This window comes from Sus scrofa, chromosome 14 (assembly GCF_054392235.1).
Source record: "Sus scrofa isolate SSC_HxYL_T2T_F1_AM1 chromosome 14, Sscrofa_HxYL_maternal_Yorkshire_Landrace_v2.0, whole genome shotgun sequence".
Taxonomy (NCBI): domain Eukaryota; kingdom Metazoa; phylum Chordata; class Mammalia; order Artiodactyla; family Suidae; genus Sus; species Sus scrofa.
This window is the reverse complement of record NC_139396.1, coordinates 107,828,991-107,856,374: the sequence shown is the minus strand read 5'-3', so window position 1 is coordinate 107,856,374 and position 27,384 is coordinate 107,828,991. Positions and strand designations below refer to the sequence as shown.

At 37.3% G+C, this 27,384-nt stretch overlaps 1 protein-coding gene across 17 annotated transcripts in view; it reads right to left on the bottom strand.

Moving 5' to 3' along the window:
* The window catches only part of CCSER2 (coiled-coil serine rich protein 2), a 138,653-nt gene that overhangs the window by 60,574 nt on the left and 50,695 nt on the right, over nt 1–27,384 (bottom strand). For 10 of the 17 annotated variants that reach the window (XR_014827413.1, XR_014827410.1, XR_014827411.1 and 7 more), the window contains exons 4-5: nt 14,808–14,898; nt 6,265–6,427 (exon numbers count right to left, since the gene is read on the bottom strand). Coding sequence is in view for 10 of the 17 variants with exons in the window: in XM_084996403.1 (XP_084852529.1) it covers nt 6,265–6,427; nt 14,808–14,898 (254 nt within the window). In the remaining 7 variants the exon portion in view is untranslated. Of the gene's footprint in view, nt 1–692; nt 840–6,264; nt 6,428–6,949; nt 7,086–7,129; nt 7,251–11,093; nt 13,566–13,883; nt 14,899–27,384 lie in introns of those variants that run through there. The other 7 variants (XM_021073344.2, XM_021073343.2, XM_084996407.1 and 4 more) reach the window with 5 other exon arrangements.

Sequence of the window (27,384 nt, the reverse complement as noted above, 5' to 3'; positions counted from 1 at the left end):
GGAAAAGAATTACTTATAGAAAAGAAGAATAAAAGACTTCTAAAAATCCAATCCTCTATAAAAGGTCAGAAAGCACTGGTAAATTTTTCAAAATCAACTTTTTAAGAACTCTAAAATCAATTACTTGTAACAACTGAGGAGCACTTATTGGAGGAAAACAAAACAAAACAAAACAGAATCTCATGAGAAAAACCAGCTCTGTGGCATTTTATTCTGTTTCCCTGTCTATCTTCCTAGCCCTGTGGTGGCTTGAATGAAAAGAACTTTACAACTGCAGTAGCTATGAAATTCAGCAATCTTTAGGATGTGGGATAGGAGGTAAACTGGGTTTAGAACTCTCCAAAAGTACTGAACTGATACTATGTGACCTAAATGACACCTCCCTAGAAAAAGGCCATTCTCAGCAGTTGTTTTATTTGACCTGATTCAGAGTTCCCTCAGTAGGAACTGTCTTATCTCTAGTACATTTATTAAAAAAAAAATTAAAAAATTAAAAAAATTCAGTGGCAATTGTTTAAAATCTCGGCTGACTGAGATATCAATACCAGTGGGGCAAGCAAGAAGATCACCAAGAAACAGAAGAGGCAAAATTGAGGAATGAGATGTTGAAGAAAGGCTTTGAAAAGCATTAACATACTCCTGGGCATAGAGAAGGCCATGTACATGTACAGGGCTGTGTGCATGCCAAGGAAATACCTGAGAAGATCTTAATCTCTCACCTTTGGCTGACCTTGAGACTCTGAGCAAGCAGGAAATGAAGGCCAAGGCAGTGCTGCAAACTGCTTATCAGGTTGTTGAAGGCATCCCTGGACACACACACAGAGCCCCTTTGGCAAAAGCTGGGAAATTTACTGGTTCAGAGCATTGAAGGAAATCATTTTCTAATCATCAGCTCAACAAACTCCAAAATATGATAAACTAAATGAGTAACAAACATCATAGTTAAACTGTTGAAAGCTAAAGAAAACATAAAGAACCCTGAACACAGCAAGAAAAAAGTGATTTATCATGTAGAAGTATGATTAACAGCTAATTTTTCATTAGAAAGCTTAGGGGTAAAAAAATGTTTAAAAGAAAGCCCAAAAGACTGTTAACCAAAAATTCTATATCCAGCAAAACTATCCTTTAATGTTAAAGAGTAACTAAATCCCAGATAAACACAAACCAAGATAATTTGTTGTCATCAGACCTTGGTTACAAGGTATACTGACTTTGGAGACTTCACCATTTTTTTCTTTTCTTTTTTTCTGGGGGGAGAGGGGTAGGCGTACTCACGGCATATGCAAGTTCCCAGCCTAGGGATCAAATCAGAGCTATGGTCACTGGCTTACGCCACAGGCACTGCAATGCCAGATCCAAGCTGCATCTGCGACCTACACCACAGCTCATGGCAATGCTGAATCATTAACCCACTGAGTGAGGCCAGGGATCAAACCTGCATCCTCATGGATACTAGTCAGTTTCATTTCCACTGAGCCACAATGTTAATTCCTGAAGTTGAAAACTTCAATAATGTCTTCTCATTAATGGACAGAGCAACTAGAAAGAATATCAGGAAGGAAATAGAACACTTGAACAACACTACAAACTAACAAAACCTAACCGCTATCTGTAGAACATCTAAGAGATTAAATTAGTAATCAAAAAACTTGCCACAAAGAAAAACCTAGGCCCAAATAACTTCAATGGTGAATTCTACAAAACATTCAATGAAGACTTAACAAGAACCTTCACAAATTCTTCCAAAAACAGAAATGAGAGAAACACTTCCCAATTCAATCTATGTGATAATATAAAAACCACAGACATCTCAAGAAAACTACTGACCAATATTTATTATGACTATATACAGAAAAATCCTCAACAAAACACCAGCAAATTGAATTGAGTAACATATAACACCATGACCAAGTGGGATTTATTTGAGAAATGCAAGGTTGGTTCCACATCTGACAATCAGTCAATGTCATGTACCACATTAAGAGAATGAAAAGATAGGAGTTCCCATTGTGGCTCATCAGAAACAAATCCAACTAGTATCCATGAAGGTGAGGGCTCAATCCCTGGCCTCACTCAGTGGGTTAAGGACACCGCCCTGCTGTGAGCTGTGGTACAGGTCACAGATGTGGCTCAGAACTGACGTTACTGTGGGGTAGGCCAGCAGCTGCAGCTCTGATTCAACCTATAGCTTGGGAACTTCCACATGCTGTACATGTGGCCCTAAAACACATAAGGAAGGAAGGAAAGGAGGAAGGAGGGAGGGAAGGAGGAAGGAAGAAGGAAGGAAGGAAAATGATTATCTGAACAGACATAGCAATAGCATTTGACAAAATCTAATACTTATTTCATGATTTTAAAAAAACACACTCAATTAAATATGAAAAGGAGGGAACTTCCTCAACCTGATAAAGATATCTATGAAAATCCACAGCTAATATCATACTTAACAGTGAAACACTGAATGTTGTTCCTACTTTCGGAAACAAGACAGAAATGTCTGCTCTCATCCCTGCTATTCAACATTGTACTGGAGATTCTAGCCATAGCAATTATGCAGGAAAAAAAGAAAAGTATCCAGATTGGAAAGAAAAAAGTAAAACTATCTCTACTCTCAGATGACATATCTTACATACTAGGGAACTAGGAAGGCAGAAGGTTAAATGCATCATGTGCATGAACACTGGAGGCTACACTCAGGGTTGTAACAAAGCCTATAATGAAGAGGGAAAGGGAGCCAAGGGTAAGATTTTTGAGATAGGGACAGGGACCATTAAGGAAGAGCTGGTACAGCCAAATGCCCTAAGTGTCAAAGGAAAGAGGCTTAAGAATATTTCATTTAGAAGTGACGAAGAAAAGTGAAGAAAAAGACTTCACCTCTAAACAGTAAAGCACTGGAGTCACTGGAAAATAAGAATCTTTTATGTAAGAATGCTACTGAAGAATTAGTACATTTAGGAAAAAGTTACAAGCAGGAGAATGTAGGTGAAGAGATCCAGGATGTGGGTTTGTTAAGACGTGAGAAAATCTGACATGGCTTAGTGGAAAAGGGAAGGTCTGGGGAGAAAAGAGTGAAAGCTTGGGTCAGGTGAAAAGAAAAAGCACTACTGACAAAAATATAGATAAAGTAGATCAGTGTTTCTGAACCACCAGTCCTCTGAGTTGTAGATAAGACATAATCTTATAATAAAGATGAGAATTGAAGGACAGAAGGAAAGGGAACCAGCAACACTCAAGAAGTCATAGAAAGAGATGAGGAACTTTTATACATATATATTAAAAGGCCCTGGGGTTAGTATATCCAAATCTTTTAAAAATTAAGGAACTGAAAGAAAATAATTGTTGTATGGTTTGCTGGAGTAAGGCTATCTTGGATGAGGTTCCTCTCTCTACCACCCATCCCCATAATGGGCTCTGAGAAATCTAGCAAGTCCCAATCCTGCACAGCCACCCAAGAGCCTGAGGGGATTAATAAACTGGTTAACCTATAATTAGTCATAACAAACCATTGCGTGTCAGTCCACTTGCTAGGGAGTTCTATGCTAAATCAGTCAGATTAGCAACCCCCAAGAATGTTGTACATTTCTCTCTTCACAATGAAAATAACAAGTGTGGAAGATCACCAAATCACTAGTCCCTCAAAATACACTGTGTAGAAGGAATCTGTGGTCATTTGTTTTGGGAAATGGCAAGTATTTTATCTTCTGCCAATTTTTGCCACATCACAGGACTATAACTGTATATTAAAGGCACTGTGGAGTTTATTATTTTTAAAAATTGTGAACTTCATTTAATTTGTTCTTATACTCATCTGATCAGTCTCTCTTTTCTCCAACTATTGACACCCAGAAATATAGTTTTTGGAAAATGTTGCTTAACGTTCTAACAGATAACTAATCTGTCCATTTTGGACATTCTGATTAATAGTCTCTCAAAGCTGAAATGTGCCACACTTTATCTTAAAATGCATAGATATTTTTGCTATCTGGTGTCAGAGATAGCATTTATTCATACGTCTAAAGGATTGGTAGGACTGTTTCAAACATGGTTTTTACATGCTATTTTTTTCCATCGAGTACTCACCCTTCTATAGAAACTGATCCTCTGCAATTGCTAGAGTCATACTTATCAGTTCAATAGTAACTTCCTTTATACACTATTATCCTAGACAAAATATGCATGCTCCTAGAGTCCTGTACACATCACTTTATTTAGGCATCTATTATCATTGCACTGTACTGAAAGTGTATTATAACTATCTATATACCAGTCTCTCCCATAGACTCAAACCCTGGCAGCAGGAAGTATTTACTACTCATCTTTGTAGGGGATGCCAGAGGCATAAGAATCTACTCACCTAATAACTGCAATGGTTCCAACTGAGCACAATTCTTTTTATCTTTCTCAAAACAATGCTCCAAAAAAACCATTACCAATCTATAGCTTTTACCTCTCACACCACCTCTAAATTCATTCTAGCTTGAGAATTTAGCACAGAGCTCAACATACAGGTTCTCGATGAATACTTGTTAAATGGTTGAATAAATTATATTTTATAAGCAAAGGTTCATAATTTAGTGAAACTTCTAAATTTTCATGAGTTTCTTAAATTTACCTTCTTACAAACCAACCATTAAAGATAAAAACATCATCATTCTGAGCAAGGAAGACTATCTTTATATTACATTGTTGCCTGATAATACCAACTGTCTGATGCCCATTCCTTATCAAAAGCCCATGGGTGAGCAACAGCCACAATGCCTGGAAGGATATGCACTCCATACATTCTTCCAGATCTAAATTTTATCCTTGCATTAAATTACCAATAGAAGGATCTTTAATTAGACCTCATTGTTTCACGATCCACTGTAGAACTGCCTTTTCTCACTTGTACTAGAGTTCCTTTTAACATGGATTGCAGAATGTAAGTAAGAAACAGACTTAAGGAATTAATCGTTATTTCTGCTTTGGGAAGCTGTGTGAGACCTGTCCATTATATAGCAAGGTATTCTCCTTATAGGAACTCATGCAAGGCAATTCTTTCATATTTCTGTCTCATAAAAGCAAATCGATTAAAGGAGAAACATATCCTTTATCTTCTGTACATTTTAAATTTTGTAATAGATCATGCTTTGTTCTTTGCTTTTGCTGCAAGGAATCTTAGAGCCAATTTTTTTTCTCTTACTTCAGAAACTATAAGGTACCTTTAGTTCCCCCACACACACTGCCATTATTTATTTATGTGAATTTATTTATTTATTTATTTATTTTTCATTAGGGCCGCACCTGCGGCATATGGAAGTCCCCAGGCTAGGGGCTAAATCAGAGCTACGGCTGCCAGCCTACAGCACATTCACAGCAATGCAGGATCTGAGCCGAGTCTTCGACCTACACCACAGCTCATGGCAATGCCAGATCCTTAACCCACTGAGCAAGGCCAGGGATTTAACCCACATCCTCATGGGTGCTAGTCAGATTCATTACTGCTGAGCCACAACGTGAACTCCCTTCTTTATCCCAATTTTATTATTTGTATTATAAATGTGCTCCAAATGATTTTAAACCCTAAGAGAATGAGTTGAGAGAGGAAAAAGGAAAAAAATAAAAATAACAACTTCCATTTGGGTGCCTACGGTAAGCCAAACACTGCTCCAGGCACTTTTATCCCTCATCCTTGAACACTGAGAGAAAGGTATTACTATGTTTTACAGATAGTAAACTGAAGTAGAGAGGGGTTAAAAATTTATCTAAGCTCAAAAAGCTAAGTTGTGCCAGGCCCAGGGTTTGATCCCAGGTTTGAATGACTACATAGCCACATTACACATAAGGTCTGATCAAATGAAAGATGATGCTATGCTTCAAAAAGAAAAAAGAATTCTAGTGCAGGACTTGAGGAATTTCAAAATTTCAATTTCTTATATAAGTAAAAATAGACAAATCCAATTTTACAGATTAATATTTTAAATATAATAAACTTTAACAAAGTCAACATCTGATCATTCCCAAATGAGAACTAGAATGTCACACCAAAATTTAAAATCCAAACAAGCAGACAGAAATATTTTTGTTCAGGACAAAGCTAATGAAAAAAAGATTTGAGCCAAAAGAAAAGAATTAGACATATCATTCCAATTAGTACCACATATAACTTGAATAATTTTCTGGTGCCTCTAAAAACAAGACCAAAAAAAACAGTTTTTGCGGGGTCGGGGGAATAAGATTCAAAACTAATCAGAAGAAAGAAAATATAATTTAAATTAGTCTCACCTGCTCAAGTCACTTTTTCCATGGTGATGATAGTGGTCAGGATGGCTGAGGTGGTAATGTTCCTGTCCACTCCACCTCTGGGGTGGCCTTTTCCAAAATCCTTCCTGAGACTGCCGAACATTTCTGTCTGATCGGTCAAAGCGGTTCATATTGTCACACTCCACTACACAAAATCAAAAGCAAAACACTATTAAACATGTATGCACACTCTATAAAAGTTAACTACTTATAACTTGATAATTAAATGCTGCTGAAAATATATAAGTAGTATTCTAAAAATACCAGCCATTTATGTTAGCTAACCACAAAAGCAAGATCTCCAGAAGAAAAATAACTAGTTCTTTTGGTGAAAATTAAACTTTATATTATTCAAACTGAAGTAAATTTTAGAACTTTCATATCAGTCACTGAAGTAACAACAGCCCCACTGTTTGAAAACAAGCAAGTGATCCCTGAAATCAACATTATACATTTTAAACACCAGTAATCAGTTTTAAGAGGTTTTCATCATTATCAGTAGTTGGTTCTGACTTTAGAATGAAAACGACAAGAAAAAGTAGAAGATTTTAAGTTCTATAGAGAACTCATTCTTAAAAATGAACGCCACAATCAACTTTTACTGATTTCAAGAAGTACAAATTAGCTTTTCATCACAAACAAATCATATTTTTTAAATTAAGCTCACAGTTTTAGAAAATAAAACGTTCTAATCTGCCGATAGTAGAGCTTGTTCAAAAAGTCTAAAATACCACTGAAAACAAAGCCAGTACTTTGCAGCAACAAACAGTACACTCCCTGGAATCCAAATGCCACAAAAACATGAAAAGAATCTCTTTGAAACACCCCAAGCTTCTCCTTCACTTACCCAAACACTTTTTCCTCACATATCTGAGCACTCACTAAGAGAGTTACTTTGTACAAGGGAGACATTGTGTCCCCTGCTGCCTACTCAGACATAGTTGCATACAAGGCACTGAGACAAACAGGCCTTCCTTCCTGCTCAACTCCCAGCCCTCCCTGTGGGAAGCAAGCCCAGTTTACCCTGTGACTCCATCTTCGCTCAGGGCTTACATAGCTACTGAGTTAGGACTGTTACTAAAAATACAGCTGAACACTAACCCAAGCCAGGAACAGGAGAGGTTTCTCTAGTCTAAGAATTATTACATGAGAAAGTTCAAATCCTGCATGTTCAGAATTCCTTGTGATTAGGAAAGCTTTAGAAATCAATGTAATCCTGCCCAATTAAAAAAAATTATTTCAATGATTATCGTCACTTAACTTAAACCTGAATTTGATATATGCAAAGTGTTTAATAACAGTATACCAGATAAAAACAAACCTCCCCACTCCAAAAAAAAAAAAGTTGATGTAGTTAAAGTATAGATATTCAATACTCACATACTATTTAAATAAGGTTTTAAAGGACATTAAAATTTTATTTACTAGAAAATTTCCATTAGAGGAATCAATTTCAGAAAAAAATACATTTTATAGTTTAAAAAAAAAGTTTTTAAGGAAAAAAATTTTGTTGTTTTTGGCCACACCTGCAGCATGTAGAAGTTCCTGGGCCAGGGATCAAAACTGCACCACAGCAGTGACAACACTGGATTCTTAACCTGCTAGGCCACCAAAGAACTCTCAGAAAAAAATTTTAGAGAAGCCTTATGCTTGTGAAATAGCATTAGTGGTGGTTTCTTGGAAAACATTAAGGATTCTCTGACAGAACAAAAGAAATACAGAAAATAAAATGGAAAGCCAAAACAATGACAAGATGGAGTTAATTTAAAATCAGTGTCCAGAGCAATGAAGGAACAGGGCAAATAAGACTAAGAAAGGAAAAAAAAATCCTTCTAAAATGTGTAATACCATAGAGAAGGATGGGGCTAACCTAAAGCCATTCCAGTTCAAAGAAAAATTCAACCCAATATGCTATCTACCCATAAGTTTAGGGACAGAAAATACAGGCCTTCTAAAGTGATTTCTAGCTCCAAGAGTAAAAGGCAGCATATTTCAGTAGTTCTTTTAATATGAGTAGGAGACAATAACATCAGGACTCCTACCGTTTAGAGAGGGAAAGAAAATCTAATATGGCTAACTGAAAGGTATGGGATATGGAGATGCCTATGTCTAACACTATCCATTTCTTCTGATCTGATAAGGAATGAAATATGATGCCAAAAGTAACCTAGATTCTTCCTCTGATAACTTAAAGTCCTAAGATGATAATGGATAACACAGGTAGTATTTAAATCTATAACTAATAATGGCTATGAATATAGCAGGAGGAAATTACACATCATAGAGTCTGGAAAAGAATGCGCTTTGCACAAAATTTTATAATCTGAGCAGGAAAACTTTTAAATAAAATTTGGCTTGAAAGAAGAAAAGCTCCTGTTTCAAAAAAGTCATGAACTTGTTATTACTAAACACAATTAGCACTGAAAAGGAAATATACATTTCCAGAAGAAAATACAATAATCAGAAAGTGGTCGAGCAATAATATTGATTTCATATGACTATATCTCAATAAAATGTTTAGCAAAAATGTGACCTTAAGAAATATACATGAAATAAGTGCAATTTAACAGGCACTTATAACTTGGTGGGGTAGAATTCAGAAAATAATTAGAAAGACATCTTTTTCAACAGAGAAAAGTTTAAAACAACAAGGAAAGAGCACATCTAAGAAAATATACACTATGAAAATTCCCTAAACCTGAGGATGACACTATAAATATACCAAATGCTAGGCAGTGAGTACCAAATCTATAGACAGTGAGTGACCATGAGAAGTTTCTGAGCAAGAGAATAAAGCAATACAACTAAGCCTTTGGTATAACAAAATGGTTCATCGAAGAGACACTTTAGAGTTAAAAGGGAGTAAATCTCAAATACCCATTGGTCTCCTAAAAGAAATTCAGATTCCAAAATTGTTTCCTTAAGAGATTCTGTGACCAAGGTAAAAGGAAAATATAAAAGAAATCGCTCTCTCTTTTTAAATCCTCCCAAATCTCAATTCAAATCTAAAGTCCTTTCTTTACTCCTCTTCCCTCATTCTTTTTGATTTCCTCTGCCTCATCTCTCCCTTTGACCTCTTTCCCTACTCCTCAAGCTGACCAGGAACTTCAAAAGCTCTGTAACTCTTAAAGTTAACCTTCCTTCGGAAGAGAGAAAAATGCCTTAAGGTCAATTGCTTAGATCTGGTCTCATCCTGACCTGACAGCCAGGGCTACAAACTTTCTAAGGTCTACCCAAGAATGGGAGAAATTTAACTTCTTTAATAGTTTTTGGAACTGATATTCCAGGGCCCCCAGGTCTATACCCATTAGGTCACACATTAGAGGGAATTCGAGGTACAATGGGAAAAGCACAGTATGAAAAACCTAAAGTTGACTCAAGAACCCATGACTGACTGTGGAAGAGGGAAGTTTTTCTCAATTCTCTTAGGGTCTGAAAATAGAACTGACATGATAGATTAACAGGAGAAAAACACACAAATTTATTTAATATGTGACATGGGGAACCTTCATGAGGAAATGAAGAAACAGACCTGTGGTTGTTTTTTGTTTTTGTTTTTTTTGGCGTCGTTGTTTTGTTTTTTAATTTTATAGCTGTACCCACAGCATATCGAAGTTCCCAGGCTAGAGACTGAATCCAAGCCACAACTGCAGTAACGCTGGATCCTTTAACCCACTGCACCAGGCAGGGGATCGAACCCACACCTCCACAGTGACCCAAGCTGCTGCAGTCGGATTCTTAACCCACTGCGCCACAGCAGGAACTCTGCAGACCTGTGTGTTTTTATGCAGAGAATAAAACAAGGGAGAATATGACAGGTTAAGGAGTATGAGATAAGTGTGGTAAACTGAGGGAAAGTTAGGATCTTCTTGGTCTCATTTGTCTTCAGAGATAAGGATGCTCCTTTTCTCTAGGTAGGATAAAGTGGGTGATTAATCAGTGTTCTGAAGGGGAATCAAGCACCCAATTTGGTGATGTTCTTATGTGAGGAAACCCTCTCACATGAGGGTTTTATGATCCATTTCAAAGAAGATGGATGAGAGGGTGAGGGAGTTAGAGTGACTTTTCTGCTTCTGTCATTTTTTTCGTACTCATTCAACTTAAAATATTCAATATGTAAAGGTGCCAGATTTTGGGGTATTGTGTCCTGAACTCCATTAATTGCAGGGGAAATCAGAAGAAGTTAGAAAAGGACTTTTTTCAGAGGCTGTCAGTAAAGTCTCTTCTGTGAACACACACTGGGCTCTGATTCAGTTCTGTTAAGCAAAGAAAGAATAAATCCACTATAGATTTCAAGGATAGACTAACGCCATTAGACAGCAGGAATTGATTCCGAAAGAGATATGACCCCATCTCTCTCCTCACTTTCTATGAAAGATTTTAAGGCAGAAATAGGGTAAATGGCCTCATTGTTAGACTTCCAATGCTTGGAAAGAGCCTTAGAAAGAAGCAGAATAAGACTCAGAATAAAATGATGTCCTTCAACTATAACAATTAAATGTCTCCACATGGAAAATTAAACACTGGAGGAGGAACCTTTTTTTTTTTTTTTTTTTGGTCTTTTTAGGGCCACTTCCTCGGCACATGGAGGTTCCAAGGCTAGGGGCTGAATCAGAACTGTAGCTGCCAGCCTGCGCCACAACTACAACAATGCCAGATCCGAGCTGCATCTGCAACCTACACCATAGCTCACAGCAACATCAGATCCTTAACCCACTGAGCGAGGCCAGGGATCAAACCTGTGTCCTCATTGGGTTCATTAGCTGCTGAGCCATGGTGGGAACTCCTGGAGGAGGAACCACTTAATATACTTTTAGATATTATAAACAGCAGGCATTGAAAAAACACAAGTGTCTTGTACTGCCTAAGAAATAAAAGGGAAAAAAATAAAGTGGGTGATTAATCAAAGTGTTCTGAGGGGGAAATCAAGCACCCAATTTCTGGTTTTACCCTTAAACTCAAAAGTAAACTGTTCTAAACATTAAAAAACAACCTTGCAAATACATTATTTATATAGGCACTAAAATATCATCTTTATAAACTCTCCGACTATTCTATAACCTCCCCCTCAGTGTCACCTAACCACCCAGGAGAGATATCTCCAATAACTCAGACAGTTCCCAAATCCTAGCCCATAACTGTCCCAGAAACATTTGACCAACACACATTCTTTCCTTGTCTGTTCTTCCACATATAAAACCTTAATAGGTAATGACTGACTACACATGTGCAACTGCCAGATAAATATTCTCCTCATGGCCTTTCTTGAAATCCCAGAAGATTCCCCTATTCCTGATGAAGCCACAGCAAACTAGAATCCAAATCAAATCCAAAGAGAAGATCTCAACAAGGTATCGGTTTTCCTGCCAACAAAAATTCCACTGATATTGGCAGAAGTAATGGGGCTAAACCCATCAAAACCAAGAGTGACCCATTCAAAACTCTACCCAAATTTGCATAATAGCCTCAAAAACCAGAAGCTAAAGGAAACTAAAACCAACAGTCAAAGTATACTAGAAGACTCCTTAAACTTTGTACCAGTCCCTGTAACATTCCTATCCTCCCAATAAAAAAAAAAACTCAGCAGCAGTGGGTATAGTCTTCAGGACCACAGACCTATGAAGAAGTCATTCCCTACTTTCCAGCAGTACCCAATCTAAATACTGTTTAATCTTTGGCATTTCTGAAGGCTACATATTTTAGATTAAGGTTCCACTTCCTTCAGTGTTCAATTAGCTCAAAAAATAGTCAATACCTGTTTGCCTCCTAGGAAAACTATAACCTATGGGAGATGTTATGCCTCAAGAGTTCCCTCCTATTTTACACAAGTCTCCAACCAAGACCTCCAAACTTTAAATTTCCTTTCAATTCTACTTTTACCAAATATTTGGATAACTTTTTGTTGTGTTCTAAAGATGAGGCAGGCTCTAAGACCAATTCCATCTCTCTACTTCTTGTTTTAGCTCAGAAAGACATAAGGTTTCCAAAGAGAAATTTGTTATAGTTCTGTCAAAGTAAAATGCATTATTTAGGGTGTAATTTATTCCACAGAAATAAATCTCTCATTCTTCACTACCGGCCCTTAAAACTTCACATTAAATCTCCTGGATCATCCAGTCTCAATATTTTTCCCCTATAATCATTAATGGTTTATGTCTTTCCTCTGTGTTCTACAGTGTTTTTCCACTTGATTTTCCAGGCCACTAATTCAGTTTTCAACAGCAGCTACACTTTCTGTCATCAATTGAACTGTTCTGTTGGGAAATCTTTTTCTACAATAAGCTCCAGAAAGCACTGCGCTGCAAGTGAATCTAAGTGCTCTCATTACTATCTCTTTGGACCACTCTAATCCTGGGAGTTCTGCTGTTTTCCCTGTTCTTCTTCCTGGATATTGGCTGTGATTTTTCCTTCTCATTTGACTAGAATTCAGCACTGATTGCTAAAATATCCCAAGTGACAGCAGAATCACAGAGTAGGTAGAGTAGAGACTGCTCCAAGTTCTACACGCTAACCTTCAATAGAATTATAAAGCCAATATCCTCTGCCACAGAGCTTCTCGCAGTGAACAGAGTATACTTTCCAGGCCCACTGGTGTTAGGCCTGGCCACGTAACTTGCTTTGGCCAACAGAATGTGGGTAGGAGCAAGTGTACTGGTTCTAAGTGAAGACTTGAAGAAATATTATATGTATATATCTGTTTTCCTTCTGCCATCTGCCATGAGCACCACCTGCTCTAAGGAGTCCTGGTTTCAAAATGAAGAAGAAAGGAGTAGACTTGGTCCCACAGACTGAGCTGAACTAGCTAATCCAAAGATCTGTAAATGAGGAAAATAAATGTTTATTTTGTAAGCCACTGAGATTCTAAGAGAGCAGAGTAAAAGAAAAAAACAAAAACAAAAACAAAAAAACCTTATTAGGTATGATAAATATGAGAAGCAAGCTGGCTCCTAGTACTCAATGAAGCATTAGAACAACCAAACAGCCTCTCTGAAATATCCTTGCATTTTTCTAGCATTATGTACAAAAAGCACTTCACCACTCTTTTTAGCTCATCCTTGGCCCCTGGAAGGCCTGAAAAACCTGGAGAATGTTGACAGGGAATGTGCAGCTCTCTGAGATTCTTCTTCCCAGGAGGATCCTCTTCATTTCAACCCTTGCCCCAGGAGCTCCCTAGATCTCTCTGGTTCTTGATCAGTCTTCTTTTTTTTTTCTTTTTTAAGGCCATACCCATGGCATATGGAAGTTCCCAGACTAGGAGTCGAATTGGAGCTACAGCTGCCAGCCTACACCACATTCACAGCAACACAGAATCCAAGCCTCATCTGCAACCTATACCACAGCTCACGGCAATGCTGGATCCTTAACCCACTGAGCAAGTCCAGGGATCGAACCTGCATCCTAATGGATACTAGTTGGATTCATTTCCGCTGCACCATAACAGGAACTCCTTGACCATCTTTAAGATGGAAAATCCAGAGTTCCCATCGTGGCACAGTGGAAACGAATCCAACTAGGAACCATGAGGTTGTGGCTTCAATCCCTGGCCTTGCTCAGTAGGTTGAGGATCTGGTGTTGCTGTGGCTGTGGTGTAGGCCAGCAGCTACAGCTCTGATTGGACCCCTAGCCTGGGAACCTCCATATGCTGCGGGTGCAGCCCTAAAAGATACCCCCCCCAAAAAAAGGATAGAAAATCCTACAAATGCTGTGGCAGTGGGGGTAAGAGCACCCAGGCCTCTCTTGCACATGGATTATCTAAAATCCCACTCTCAGTAGTTTTGGGGATCCAGAGAGGAAGACAGATCGCATTTAGGAGAAAAATGGATAGAACAATTCATTCAAGTCACCATTTTCCCAGATTTTTTTAAAAAATATTTATTAACAATGATTTTTACTGCTTTTCATGAATCAAATGATATCTCTGTTTCTCTAAATGTATTTTTTCTTAAAATTGATATGAGACAAAGGGAGGAAAAATTGGATATATACATAGGAAAAAAAAGGACAAATCCTATGTACCACCTGCTTTATGGTATAGGGATAAAATAGTACTGGATCATACAGAATTATATCAAAGATCTACAAAATAAAATTTTAAATTTTTATTTTATTCTTTTGTAATGATTTTTATTTTTTCCATTACAGCTGGTTTACAGTGTTCTATCAATTTTCTACTGTACAGCAAGGTGACCCAGTCACACATACATGTATACATTCTTTTTTCTCACATTACCATGCTCCATCACAAGAGACTAGATAAAGTTCCCAGTGCTATACAGCAGGATCTCATTGCTCATCCATTCCAAAGGTGATAGTTTGCAGCCATTAACCCCAGATTCCCAGTCATCCCACTCCCTCCCCCAAGGTTTTAAATAAGTTTGCAAATGAACCTATCTAATATCACTTAAGATTTGTTCTCAGTCTACCTCCACAGAGATTAGGAAGTCTGTAATTAACAAGTATTAAATCAGCTGTAGTCAAGTAGCTCAAATATATACTTCCAGAGGTTCAATATTGTCCCTACTTACCATTCTCAAGAGGTGCATCCTCAGGCAGATCCACATCAAGCATAAGGTCATCATCTTCAAGGTCACATGATTCAAGATTATTCAGAATATCCTATGGAAAAAAGCAGAAAAAATGTTATAACCTACCTCAGTGTAATCACCAGTTTTGAACATACTGTATGAGAATCTGATTATACTCAATGTTTGTGTGGCTAAGAACAGATTTTTTTTTTTTCTTTTTCAGCTTCACTCATATGGAACTTCAAGGCATATGGAAGTTCCCGGGCCAGGTATCAAATCCAAGCCAGAGCTGCAACCTAAGCCACAGCCACAGCAATATGCTGGGCCAGGGATTGAACCAGCACCTCCACAGAAACAAGCCAGATCGTTAACCCATTGAGCCACAACAGGAATTCACAAGAATAGATTTTAAAGATAATTTTTTTTAATGAAAAAATATTCAACTGGTTTACTTGGTTAAGCTGTTTTTGTAAAATCCCTTTCCTAGTCCTCTTCTCCACCAATAGATTTTTTTATTTTTAAAAACTTACACAGAAGTTCCCATCGTGGTGCAGCGGAAACGAATCCAACTAGGAACCATAAGGTTACAGGTTTGATCCCTGGCCCTGCTCAGTGGGTTAAGGATCTGGCATTGCCATGATCTGTGATGTAGGTCGGATCTGGTGTTGTTGTGGCTGTGGCTGTGGCTGGCAGCTGTAGCTCCGATTAGACTTCTAGACTGGGAACCTCCATATGCCACAGGTATGGCCCTAAAAAAAAAAAAAAAAAACAAAAACTTATGCAGTATTCACAAACTTCAAGATATTATTCTAAATTACTTTATAGATATAGATTTCTTTAGTCTTCACTCTGATTTAGTAACTAATACAATCTCCATGTAACAAATGATGAGACTAATGCGAGATTACCTAAATCCCTAGCCAAAAGAGACTGTGAACACAAGAGGTCTACCATCCTTTTAACTTCCCTAACAAACCGAATAATCAAAAATGGTAAACAATCTCAAAATCTATTCATATTTTGTGTGAAAGGTAGTATTTTATTATCTCAAGGAATTAGACTACTTACATAAAATAATGAAATAAGTCTTTAACAATGTGATTATTCCATTTCCTTTCTTGAGCCAAACACACCTACTACTACCTTCAGCACCACTATGTCCCTGGTTTACCTTAATTTGTTCTTTTTCTACAATAGGACTAGACTAGTCAAACTGGCTAAAAGCATCCCCTCCTGGGTTCTATTTGCAATCTTGTTAGCTATCATCTATCCTCAGAAAAGTAGTGTTTTGCTTGCAAAGACTTACTCTTAAGTCTAAATAACTAAATAAACAAAAACTAAGTTTAAGGTAATGAACTCAGTTTGGCCTATAGCCCACTAGTGAATCCCTCCAATTGAAGAACCGATCCAGTACTGCAAGACCTTGCCTTAGTATCTATAACTAAAAAAGATGATAATCTGCAAATCTTGAAATTATGTGGAGATTATGGACTTGAAAAACTCTTACAGAAGGAGAATATCTACTTTATCACAGATAATATGAATAAAATTAGAATTGTTCCCTATATTGGATATTCCATAAATATCCTCCCAATTTTGTGTTGTTGGGCCTTCCTTCTAGGATCCAGTAAAAACTAAGTGTACTTGGAATAATTGCTATTATTTAAAACAAACAAAAACTGCATTATTATTTAACCTTAGCATAAGAAAAAGATATTTTGCAGAACCTCTTTTCATCATGAAATATTTGTTGTCCTTAATACAGTCTTCCAAAAAAAAAAAAAAAAAAAAAAAAAAAACCCAAGGAAAAAAATAAATATGAAAAAAAAACTGGCCCTGCTGTATAGCACAGGGAACTCTACCCAATATTTTGTGATAATCTATATGGGAAAAGACTCTGAAAAAGAATGGATATGTGTATATATGTACAAATGAATCACTGTTGCACATGAGAAATTATCACAATATTGCAAATCAACTATATTTCAATTAAACTTAAAAAAAAACTGGCAAAAGCCATAATGGATAATTCAAAAAAATAAGTATAAAATAAATTGCCAATAAATATGATGTAGAAAGAATGCTAATACACCAATGTGACTTTGCGTGATTTAGAAGAATCTAGTATTCATCTATATTCCAGATAGGATTAGATTCACAAAGCTTCTGGAGGCAAATTTCTTAAAATTTAGATAAAACATTTTTTAAAAAGGAAAAATTCTCCCTCCTAAGAATTAATCTCCTATAAATAGACAAATGCAAAAATATATGTATAAGTGTGGTTACTGCAGCATTGTACAGAATGGCAAAAAAGTAGAAATAGGCTAAATGCCCAATAATAGAAAAGTGGTTAAACAGGAAGCATGATGTGGTCCAACAACAGAATATTATGTTGTTCTTAAAGAAAGATAATAGGAGGTCCCTTCATGGTGCGGCAGAAACGAATCCGACTAGGAACCATGAGGTTATAGGTTCGATCCCTGGCCTTGTTCAGTAGGTTAGGGATCCAGCGTTGCCGTGAGCTGTGGAGTAGGTTGCAGACAAGGCAGCAATGAACCTTTGCTTTTCTAAGTCTAAAGTGGGGCTTGCTGAGATGCACCAGTTAGCAAAAGGAACATTGCCCCCACTGACAAAAAGGTGTTCAATGTTTAATAACTAACTAAACTCTACATTTGTTTTGTGTGGCTTTCTGTAGGTTTCATATTATAATGAAAGGCTTAAAAACATAGTCTTAAAAAATGGGAATGATCTTGTTCTAATGAATGCTAAAGTGGTCAAAAAACTGTATCACTTTGAGAAGTTACTAACAAAGCTCAGTGGAAAAGGAAATGACCAAAGTTAGCAAAGTTACAGGAAGAGAAAAACATTCATGTTCATGCTTCAAGTTAACACTCACCAATAAATAATTATACATGATGTTACGGAAATTTATGGAAAGACGTTCTGGAAAATGGTAGGGGTGGGGAGAAAGCAATCATATATATAAAATATGATTCCACCTTTAATGCTGAAAAATACATTTAAATATCTGAATAGTGATAAACCAAATAATTATTATTTTCCATTATGTGAGATATATGCTAATTGCTCTTTGTATTTTTTGATTTTCATTTTTATACTTCTTTTTGATTTTGTAATAAAGACATACTGCTTTTATAATAAGCAAAACTTCATGCTGAAAAAAGTCTACCTTCCTTGGCAACAGTAAGGAAGTTCAAACCACACAAACCTCGCCTGCATAAGGGAGCCCACCCTAACCACAATGATAACCAGAGCCGCCTGCCCCTCCCCTCTCCACTCAGGCCATCCTGGACCAGTTTGGGTGCTTGCCCTGGTGTTCCCAGAAAGTCTCATTATGTGAGTAATAAATCTTTTCACATTCTCTTGGTGTGGGTGTGGCACCGTTCTTCTTAACACTCAAACAAATTTTGAGGGAGGGGAGTTCATCCTGCCCCTCCATGTGACAACTACAAGACACACTTTCAAACATTCAACACATATAAAAAAACAATGTATGCAAGGCATAATTCTAGGCACAGGGTATATCCATATAAAAAGAGTCCCTATCTTTGTTGAGAGTTTAGCTAAACTACTCCACAATATTGGTGCCTTGGCATCCATTTTATGTGACCAAGCAGCCTGCAGAGGCCTTAAACTAAAACTAGCCCCTCCCATGAGTGATGCCTTAGATAACAGCCCCAGAGTCACAAGCAAACAAAAGTTCCTAATATGACTTCTCCAGTAGCCCCTATGAGGATTAGTCTCCCCTGGCTCCCAGGCCTTCCCTTTGTACAATCTAGGGTAAGACCCCCACAGAGCTTACTAAAATCCTGCACTTTTTAGTTTGAATTGGCTCTAGCCTTAGCCTAGGAACCTCAAAGCACTTTTATTATTAGGGTCCATATTTTGGACACACAGGTTCTTGCCACTCTGTCTTCCCTTGTATGACTCCTCAAGGGATGCCATGTATCACCCATGTGGCCACTCCAGGAGTGCTATGTGCTTCCTCCAAGACCTGTTAGTAATAAACATCTCTATTTCAATTTCCCTTGTGGTCTTTTATTGAACTGGAATTCACCAGCCAACACACTGGGTCTCACTTAATGAATGCTAATTTAACAATGTCACAACAACCCTCCGAGATTACATGTCTCCTCTCAAGACATTTTCTTCATGGTATGGTAACTTGGGCAGTGCCATGAGGGTACAGCAGACAGATATATAAGTCTTGGCTAATCAGAGACAACCTATAACAAAGTCAAGTCAAAGACAATCTAAGAAACAAGCAAATTTGAGCTCTAGAACACAGGAGACTATTTTCTGCCTTAGGGCAAGGAAGCAAAAAGCATAATCTACTCCAAATGTTGACAAAAACTATTTTTAAAGACAAAAAGTAAATATTTTAGATTTTAGAGACCTACAGAGAAATCAAGTATATTAATTATGTAGGTACTTATACAAGCATTTAAAGTGTAACCTCTAGAAATGTAAAAAACATTCCCAGGTTGCAGGCTGTGAAAAAGCAAGTGGTTGGTCAAATCTGGATTACAGGACCTACTGCTGACCTACTCTAGTCAAATGACTTCCCAGTAACTCATTAACGCTCGTTAGGGACTGAATGTTTGTCTGCTGCACCCACCCCCTCCCCTATTCAATGTAAGGGTACTTGGAAGTAAGGATTTTGAGAGGTAACAGGTTTAGACAAGGTCAGGATGGTGGGGACAAGATGATGGGATTAGTGTCCTTAGAAAAACGAAAGAGACCAGAGCCGAGCACATACACTCTCTCTCCACCAGGTGAAGATACTGTTAAAAGAGGGCTGTCTACAAGCCAGGAAGAAGGCTTTCACCAAGAACTGAATTTGCCAACACTGTGATCTAGGACTTCCAGGCTCCAAGACTGTGAGAAGCAAATGTCTGCTGCTTAAGCCACTCAGTCTATATGGTATTTTGTTATAGTAGCCAGAACTAAGACAAACACTTTAAATACAGAGTGCAAAGGGAAGAGACAGAAGTATACCTATACATGAACAACTATTTAAGCCACATTAAGGAGTCTGGGCTCTATTTCAATGAGGGGGTATGACTATTGAGTTTAAAGAAGTGACAAATTGAGATGTGTATTAAAGAAACATGATTCTGGTTGCAGTGAAGACAACGGATTTAAATGGGGGTCAAAAAGTTTTATGGCCATTGCAGAATCCATGTGACATATAACAGCACCTGATATTAACCAGTATTCATGATAATGAAAGAATAAGCAATTATGAGACATACTGAGGAGTTAGTATCTATAGAACCAAAGTTAACTAAGTAAGAAAGAGCCATGAATGATTCCTTGGTCCCTGGATTTAGAAACAGATGGATGATTCTGATTCACTGAAACAAAGTATTAAAAAAAGATAACCAGACCTGGGAGTTGAAAAAAATTAATACATAATTTTAGAATCTGACAATTTTGACACATCCACTGCATCTTCAAAAAGACATGACCACCAGACAACTGAATATACAGGGGCGTGGAGGTGAGCAAAGAGATTTAAGGTGTGGGAGTCATACAGATGAGAACTGAAAGATACTTAATAATGGGTTTGACAAGAGAGACAGTGCTGAGAGAGAAGAATGGATTCTGATATTTGTCTTAGACAGTTTTTCCCATATTCATCTTTATGGAAGGTCTCTTTTTCTCCAGTATCAATTTTGAGAAGAGTTCTGTCAGAGATTATTTGACCTTTCAATAAGTATTCAGGCAAAGAGTTAAGAAAAAAATTAAACTATTATAATTTTTCTTCACCAGTTTAGAAATCTGTCATCTGCACAGACCAGGAAAATGCATTATTAGAGGAAGAAAGGAAGCCATATAAGCATGGAGATTACTTAACAGGGAAAGAGTTTCTGTTCCATGTTTGTGATGGCAGGCTCTTCCTCTCACTGGCAAGCCTACACTTGTTGGAAGCCAATATCCACACATACCTGTTTTAGTTGGGAAACCATCTAGTACAATTATTAACTGGGAGTATGACAATGAAAACCTAAATGTGTATACTCTCTGGCTTTCAGAGGCTTCTCACAAGCCTCACTGGAATTAAAACCCTGTCTGAGCACATACTAGCAGAAGTGCCACAGAACTTCCTTGGCCTCTGAGAATAATCTTCCATTTAAAAAGAGTGAATTATGAGATGGTGGACTAGTGCTTCCTTCAACAATTTTTTCTCTTTCACTAATAAGTTGGCAGAAGCCTAAATGTTTTTTGACAAATGAATGATACCATCACTAATTTAAAATAAGTACCATGCAGTAAAATTAATTTTTCTTTTGGCATACAGTTTCTGAATTTTAAATAACATGTAAATTTTTGTAAACACCAATAATCAGGAAACATAACAACTTCTTCACCCAAAGAAACTTTCTTGTACTATCCAGTTATAATCACACCCTCCTCCCACCCATAACCTCTAGAAGACAATGATCCGTTCTCCATCATTACATTTTATCTTCTAAGAATGTGATAGGAACAGAATCATACAGAATATAACTTTCTGAAATTGGCTTATTTTATTCAGCAGCATGCCTAAAAATATCAGTAATACACAACATTACTTTTTTCTGTTGAATAATATTCCACAGCATGGATGTACCAGTTTGTGTATCTATTTACTCACTGAAGGACATTTTGGTTTTTCTAGTTTTTAAACAAAGCTATTATGAACATTCATGTGCAGGTTTTTGTATGGATATAAGCTTTCACTTCTCTAAGGTAAATACCCAAGTGAATGAGATTGTTGGATGATACAGTGAGTTTACATTTAACTTCACAAGAAACTCCTAAACTATTTCCCAGAATTGCTGTAACAATTTGCATTCCAATCATCCAAGGGCCTTTCCCATAAGCCCCTTCCCGGCTTGAGTGAAGACTTAAGGCAGACTTTGTCCCTAGTGTGGGACTCTGCTACCTGGTTCCAAAAGGCACAATGGTGACTTTATTCACAAAGTATTGTGTCTGCTCTAACCTGCCTAGGGTTACCCAAATGACTAACACAAAGTGCTTGTCTTTGTTTTGCCTAACTTGGAAGTCACTCAGGCAGAGAAGCTGTGGGAATTGCTCAAAAACATTTTAAGTCAAACAAACAATCCACAATCACCCTGAGGCAAAAGATTATAGTTGGGATACGTAACAGAATACTAAATGACTGAGAAAAAAGACTGAGGAGAGAATTTCTTAGGAAAATTAGGTAACTCAAAAGTGCCATGTATGCTGGGGAATTTAGAAAGCCACAAAAATGCCCACGGCAGAATGGATTCTCAGTAAAGACCTAAGAAAACCCAAACCTTTCAACTCTGGCTAATCTGCAGGCCAGGAAAAAGTAGCAAGGGAAGGCTGAGGTAAAGTTGTAAATGGTCAGGATAAACACAGAAGGACTGCCCCAACGCAGAGCCAATATACAAAGACATGAACACTGAGATGTTTGTGGTTTTATTTGTTAATTTTGACTTTAAGTTTCTGTGGGTTTTGTTTTTTTTTTTTTTTCTTTTGGTCTTTTTAGGGCCACACCCATGGCATATGGAGGTCCCCAGGCCAGAGGCTGAATAGGAGATATAGCTGCTGACCTAAACCACAGCCACAGCAATGCCAGATCCAAGCCACATCCGTGACCTACACCTCAGCTCACAGCAATGCTGGATCCTTAACCCACTGAGCAAGGCCAGGGATCAAACCAGCATCTTCATGGATGCTAATCAGATTCATTTCCACTGAGCCACAACAGGAACTCCTTGACTCTAAGATTTTTTATTGTCCTTCTTTTTAATTCTTTGTTCTTTTTCTGCCTCCCTCTCTTCTTTCCCTCCTTCTCTTCCTCTCTTTTATACCCACTCTCCCTCCCTCTCTCTTTTCTTTTCTATTTTCCGTCTAGTATAAAACACTAAAGAAACACAAGCCAAAGTAACAGCCTTCATAGGCCACGCATGACAAGAGATTTTGCAAATATAGTTTAGAAAACTCACTAAAAGAACAGATATACCCCACAGAAAGTAACAAAAACAAACCCCAAGGAAGGCAAAGAATATGATTTTTTGAGTTCCCACTGTGGCTCAGCAGGTTAAAAACCCAACATAATGTCCATGAGGATACAGGTTCAATCCTGGCCTCGCTCAGTGAATTAAGGATCTGCTGTTGCCACAAGCTGGAGTGTAGGTCACAGATGTGGTTCGGATCCTTCATTGCTATGGCTGTGGTGTAGGCCAGCAGCTGAAGTTCCAATTCAACCCCTAGCCACAGGTGCAGCCCTAAAAAGACCAAAAAAAAAAAAAAAAGGAATTTCCATGTTGTGATATTAAAAAATTTGACTAGTTTTCAACAATATATCACAGGACTCAACACCCCAACCATCTAATCACATGTTTATTTTTTCTTGCATGGGCTATCCCCACCCTGAGTCATCTTGTTAGCATAAACTATTAGGGCCCACCACGAACAAAAACACTCCCATCACTTGGAAAATTCCAAAGATGTAGAGGCTCCCACGCAGAAACTGGGAACAAAAACCAGCTAGATTCTTTATTATACAACACAAGACTTCCTTATAAGATATAACAAAACAATAATCAAGACAGAATGTTACTGGCAAAAGAAAAGACATATAGATCAATGAAACAGAAGAGAGAGCTCAAAAGCAGACCCACACAAATATACTCAACTGATCCTGAAAAAAGAGCAAAGGCAATTTAATGAAGAAAGGATAGTCTTCCAAACAAATAGTGCTGGAACTCAAATAAAATTTATGCAAAATCAACCCAAACACAGGCATCATACAAAAATTAACTCAAAATGGATACGAACCAAAAAGTAAACAAGACTATAAAACTTCTTGAAGTAAACAAAGTGAAAAAACTACTTTGGTGATGATTTTTAAATACCACCACCTATACCATGATCTGTGAAAGAAAAAATTGTTAAGTGGAATTTATTAAAACGTTTGCTCCAAGGAGTTGCCATGTGGCTCAGCTGGTTAAGAACCCGAATAGTCTCCATGAGGATGCAGGTTCAATCCCTAGTCTCACTCAGTGGTTTAAAGATCTGGCATTGCTGCAAGCTGTGGTGTAGGTCGAAGATGCAGCTCAGATCCTGCATTGCTATGGCTGCAGCTGCAGCTCCAATTTGATCCCTAGCCCAGGAACTTCCATATACCCCAGATGCAGCCCTCAAAAGAAAAAACAAAAACAAAACAAAAGTTTGTTCTGTGAAAGATACTTTTATGAGAATGAAAAGACAAGGTACAGACTGGGAAAAAACATCTGTAAAACACATATCTGATAAAAGACATACCCAAAATATAAAAGGAACTCTTAAAAAACTCAACATTAAGAAATTAATTTTAAAATGGTCAAAAGACTTAAACTGACACTTCAACAAAGATACACAGATGACAAGTATATGAAAAGATGCTCAACATCATTCACCATGGAGGGAACTTCAAATTTAAAACAATAAGACACGTGTGTTAAAACCGACTAAAATCCAAAACACTGACAATACCAATGGCTGGTGAGGATGCACAGCAACTGGAACTCTCACTCCCTGCCAGTGGGAATACAAAATGCTACAGCTACTCTGTAAAACAATTTGGCAGTTTCTTGCAAGGCTAAACAGTCTTAGTACATTACTGAGCAATTGCATTCTTTGGTATTTTCCCAAGTTGAAAACACTTGTTCACAGAAATACCTAAACATGAATATTTATAGCAGCTTTGGTCAAAATGGCCAAAAATGAAGCAACCGACATATCCTTTGATAGCTGAATCAGAGATAAACTGTGGTACATCCATACAGTGTAGTATTATTCATTAATAAAAGGAAATCAGGTGACAAGCCACAAAAAGTCATGGATGAATCCCAAATGCATACATACTGCTAAATGAGAGAAGCCAGTATGAAAAAGCTATATGGTGTATGATTTCAATTATACAATACTGTTAAAAATGCAAAATTGGAGTTCCTGCTGTAGTACAGTGTCTCTGCAGCGCCAGGACACAGGTTTAAATCTCAGCACAGTGCAGTAGGTTAAAGGATCTTGCATGGCCAAAGCTGTGGCATAGGTGCAACAGCAGTTCAGATCTGATCCCTGACCTGGGAACTCCATATGCCACAGGGCAGCCAAAAAAGAAGAAAAGAAAAAAGGCAAAACTCTAGAGATGGTCTATACATTAGTGTTTTCAAGAGGTTCATTGCAGGGAGAATTAGATGAAATACAGGGGCTATTTTAGGATGGTGAACCTATTTGTGATACTGTAATGGTGAATACAAGACATTAAGTATTTGTCAAAATCCAATGATCTTTATAGCACAAAGAGTAAACCTTAATGCATACAAATAAAAAAAAGTTTAAAAAAAAAAAAAACCTCATTGAAGGAGGTGAGGGGAAGAAAGGACTGTCCTAAGTAACTTTGGAAATAAATGGAGTCTATAAGACCAAAGGCAGAGGCATTCTATAATAGTCTAACTGATAAAGGTATTTACTTTGGTGCTCTAAATTAACACTTTTTTTGAAAGGACTACTCATTCAGGCTATAACAGCAATTCAACAACTTGTGACTTCATTTAATTAGTAAAAAGCATTTTACTCCTTAGCCTCAGTGTCCTCATTAACCATAACTAGTTTATAATATCTACATGAGGTAACTCACAAAATTTAGTATTTTCTTCATAAATATTACTAATTACTCATATACTCTATGCTAGGTACTATGATAGGTAAAAGGGACTTGGTAGCGAACAAATTACTTTTTTTTTTTTTTTAACAAACTTTTAAGTTTACTAACTTTTTCTCTGAAACACAGGCTCTGACCCAGGAGGAGTTTAGAGAGTCCAATAACTCCATTTTGATGGAAAAAAAGAAAAAAATGCTCAGAAAAAAATTACTTTGCTCATAGTCCCAATACATTGGAAGTGTGTATAAAGATCTCAAATACATTCTCAAAAATCGACCACATATTGGGACATAAAGCGAATCTCAATAAATTTAGGAGCATAGAAATTATCTCAAGTATCTTCTCTGACCACAATGCCATGAAATTAGAAATCAACCAAGGGAAAAGCAAAGAGAAAAAACCTACTACATGGAGACTAAACAACATGCTACTAAAAAACCAATGGGTCAATGAGGAAATCAAGAAGGAAATTAAAAACTACCTTGAAACAAATGATAATGAAGACACAACCTCTCAAAATCTATGGGATGCTGCGAAAGCAGTGCTCAGAGGGAAATTTATAGCAATACAGGCCTTTCTCAAAAAAGAAGAAAGATCCCAAATTGACAACTTAACCCTCCACCTAAACGAATTAGAAAAAGAAGAACAAAAAAGTCCTAAAGTCAGCAGAAGGAAGGAAATTATAAAGATCAAAGAAGAAATCAATAAAATAGAGACTCAAAAAACAATAGAGAAAATTAATAAAACCAAGAGCTGGTTCTTTGAAAAGGTGAACAAAATTGACAAACCCCTGGCCAGACTCACTAAAAAGAGGAGAGAAAGAACCCAAATCACCAAAATTATAAATGAAAAAGGAGAAATCACAACGGATACAGCAGAAATGCAAAAAAACCATAAGAGAATACTATGAACAACTGTATGGCAATAAGTTTGACAATCTGGAAGAAATGGACTATTTTCTAGAATCTTACAGCCTGCCAAAACTGAATCAAGAAGAAAAAGACCAACTGAACAGACCGATCACTAGAAATGAAATTGAAGAGGTCATAAAATCACTCCCTACAAATAAAAGTCCAGGACCAGATGGCTTCACAGGTGAATTCTATCAAACATATAAAGAGGAATTGGTGCCCATCCTCCTTAAACTCTTTCAAAAGGTTGAAGAAGAAGGAATACTCCCAAAGACATTCTATGAGGCCACCATCACCCTCATTCCAAAACCAGACAGAGATACCACCAAAAAAGAAAACTATCGCCCAATATCATTGATGAATATAGATGCAAAAATTCTCAACAAAATCTTAGCCAACCGAATCCAACAACATATCAAAAAAATTATACACCATGACCAGGTTGGGTTCATCCCAGGTTCACAAGGATGGTTCAACATACGCAAATCAATCAGCATCATACACCACATTAACAAAAAAAAAGTCAAAAATCATATGATCATCTCAATAGACGCAGAAAAAGCATTTGACAAAGTTCAACATCCATTCATGATCAAGACCCTCGCCAAAGTGGGTATAGAGGGAACATTCCTGAATATAATCAAAGCCATTTATGAGAAACCCACAGCAAATATAATCCTCAATGGGGAAAAACTGAAAGCCTTCTCACTCAAATCTGGAACAAGACAGGGATGCCCACTCTCACCACTGCTCTTCAACATCATTTTGGAAGTCTTAGCCACAGCAATTAGACAAACAAAAGAAATCAAAGGCATCCATATAGGAAGAGAAGAGATCAAACTGTCACTGTATGCAGATGACATGATTCTATACCTAGAAAACCCTAAGGACTCAACCCCAAAACTCCTTGAACTGATTAATAAATTCAGCAAAGTGGCAGGATATAAGATTAACATTCAGA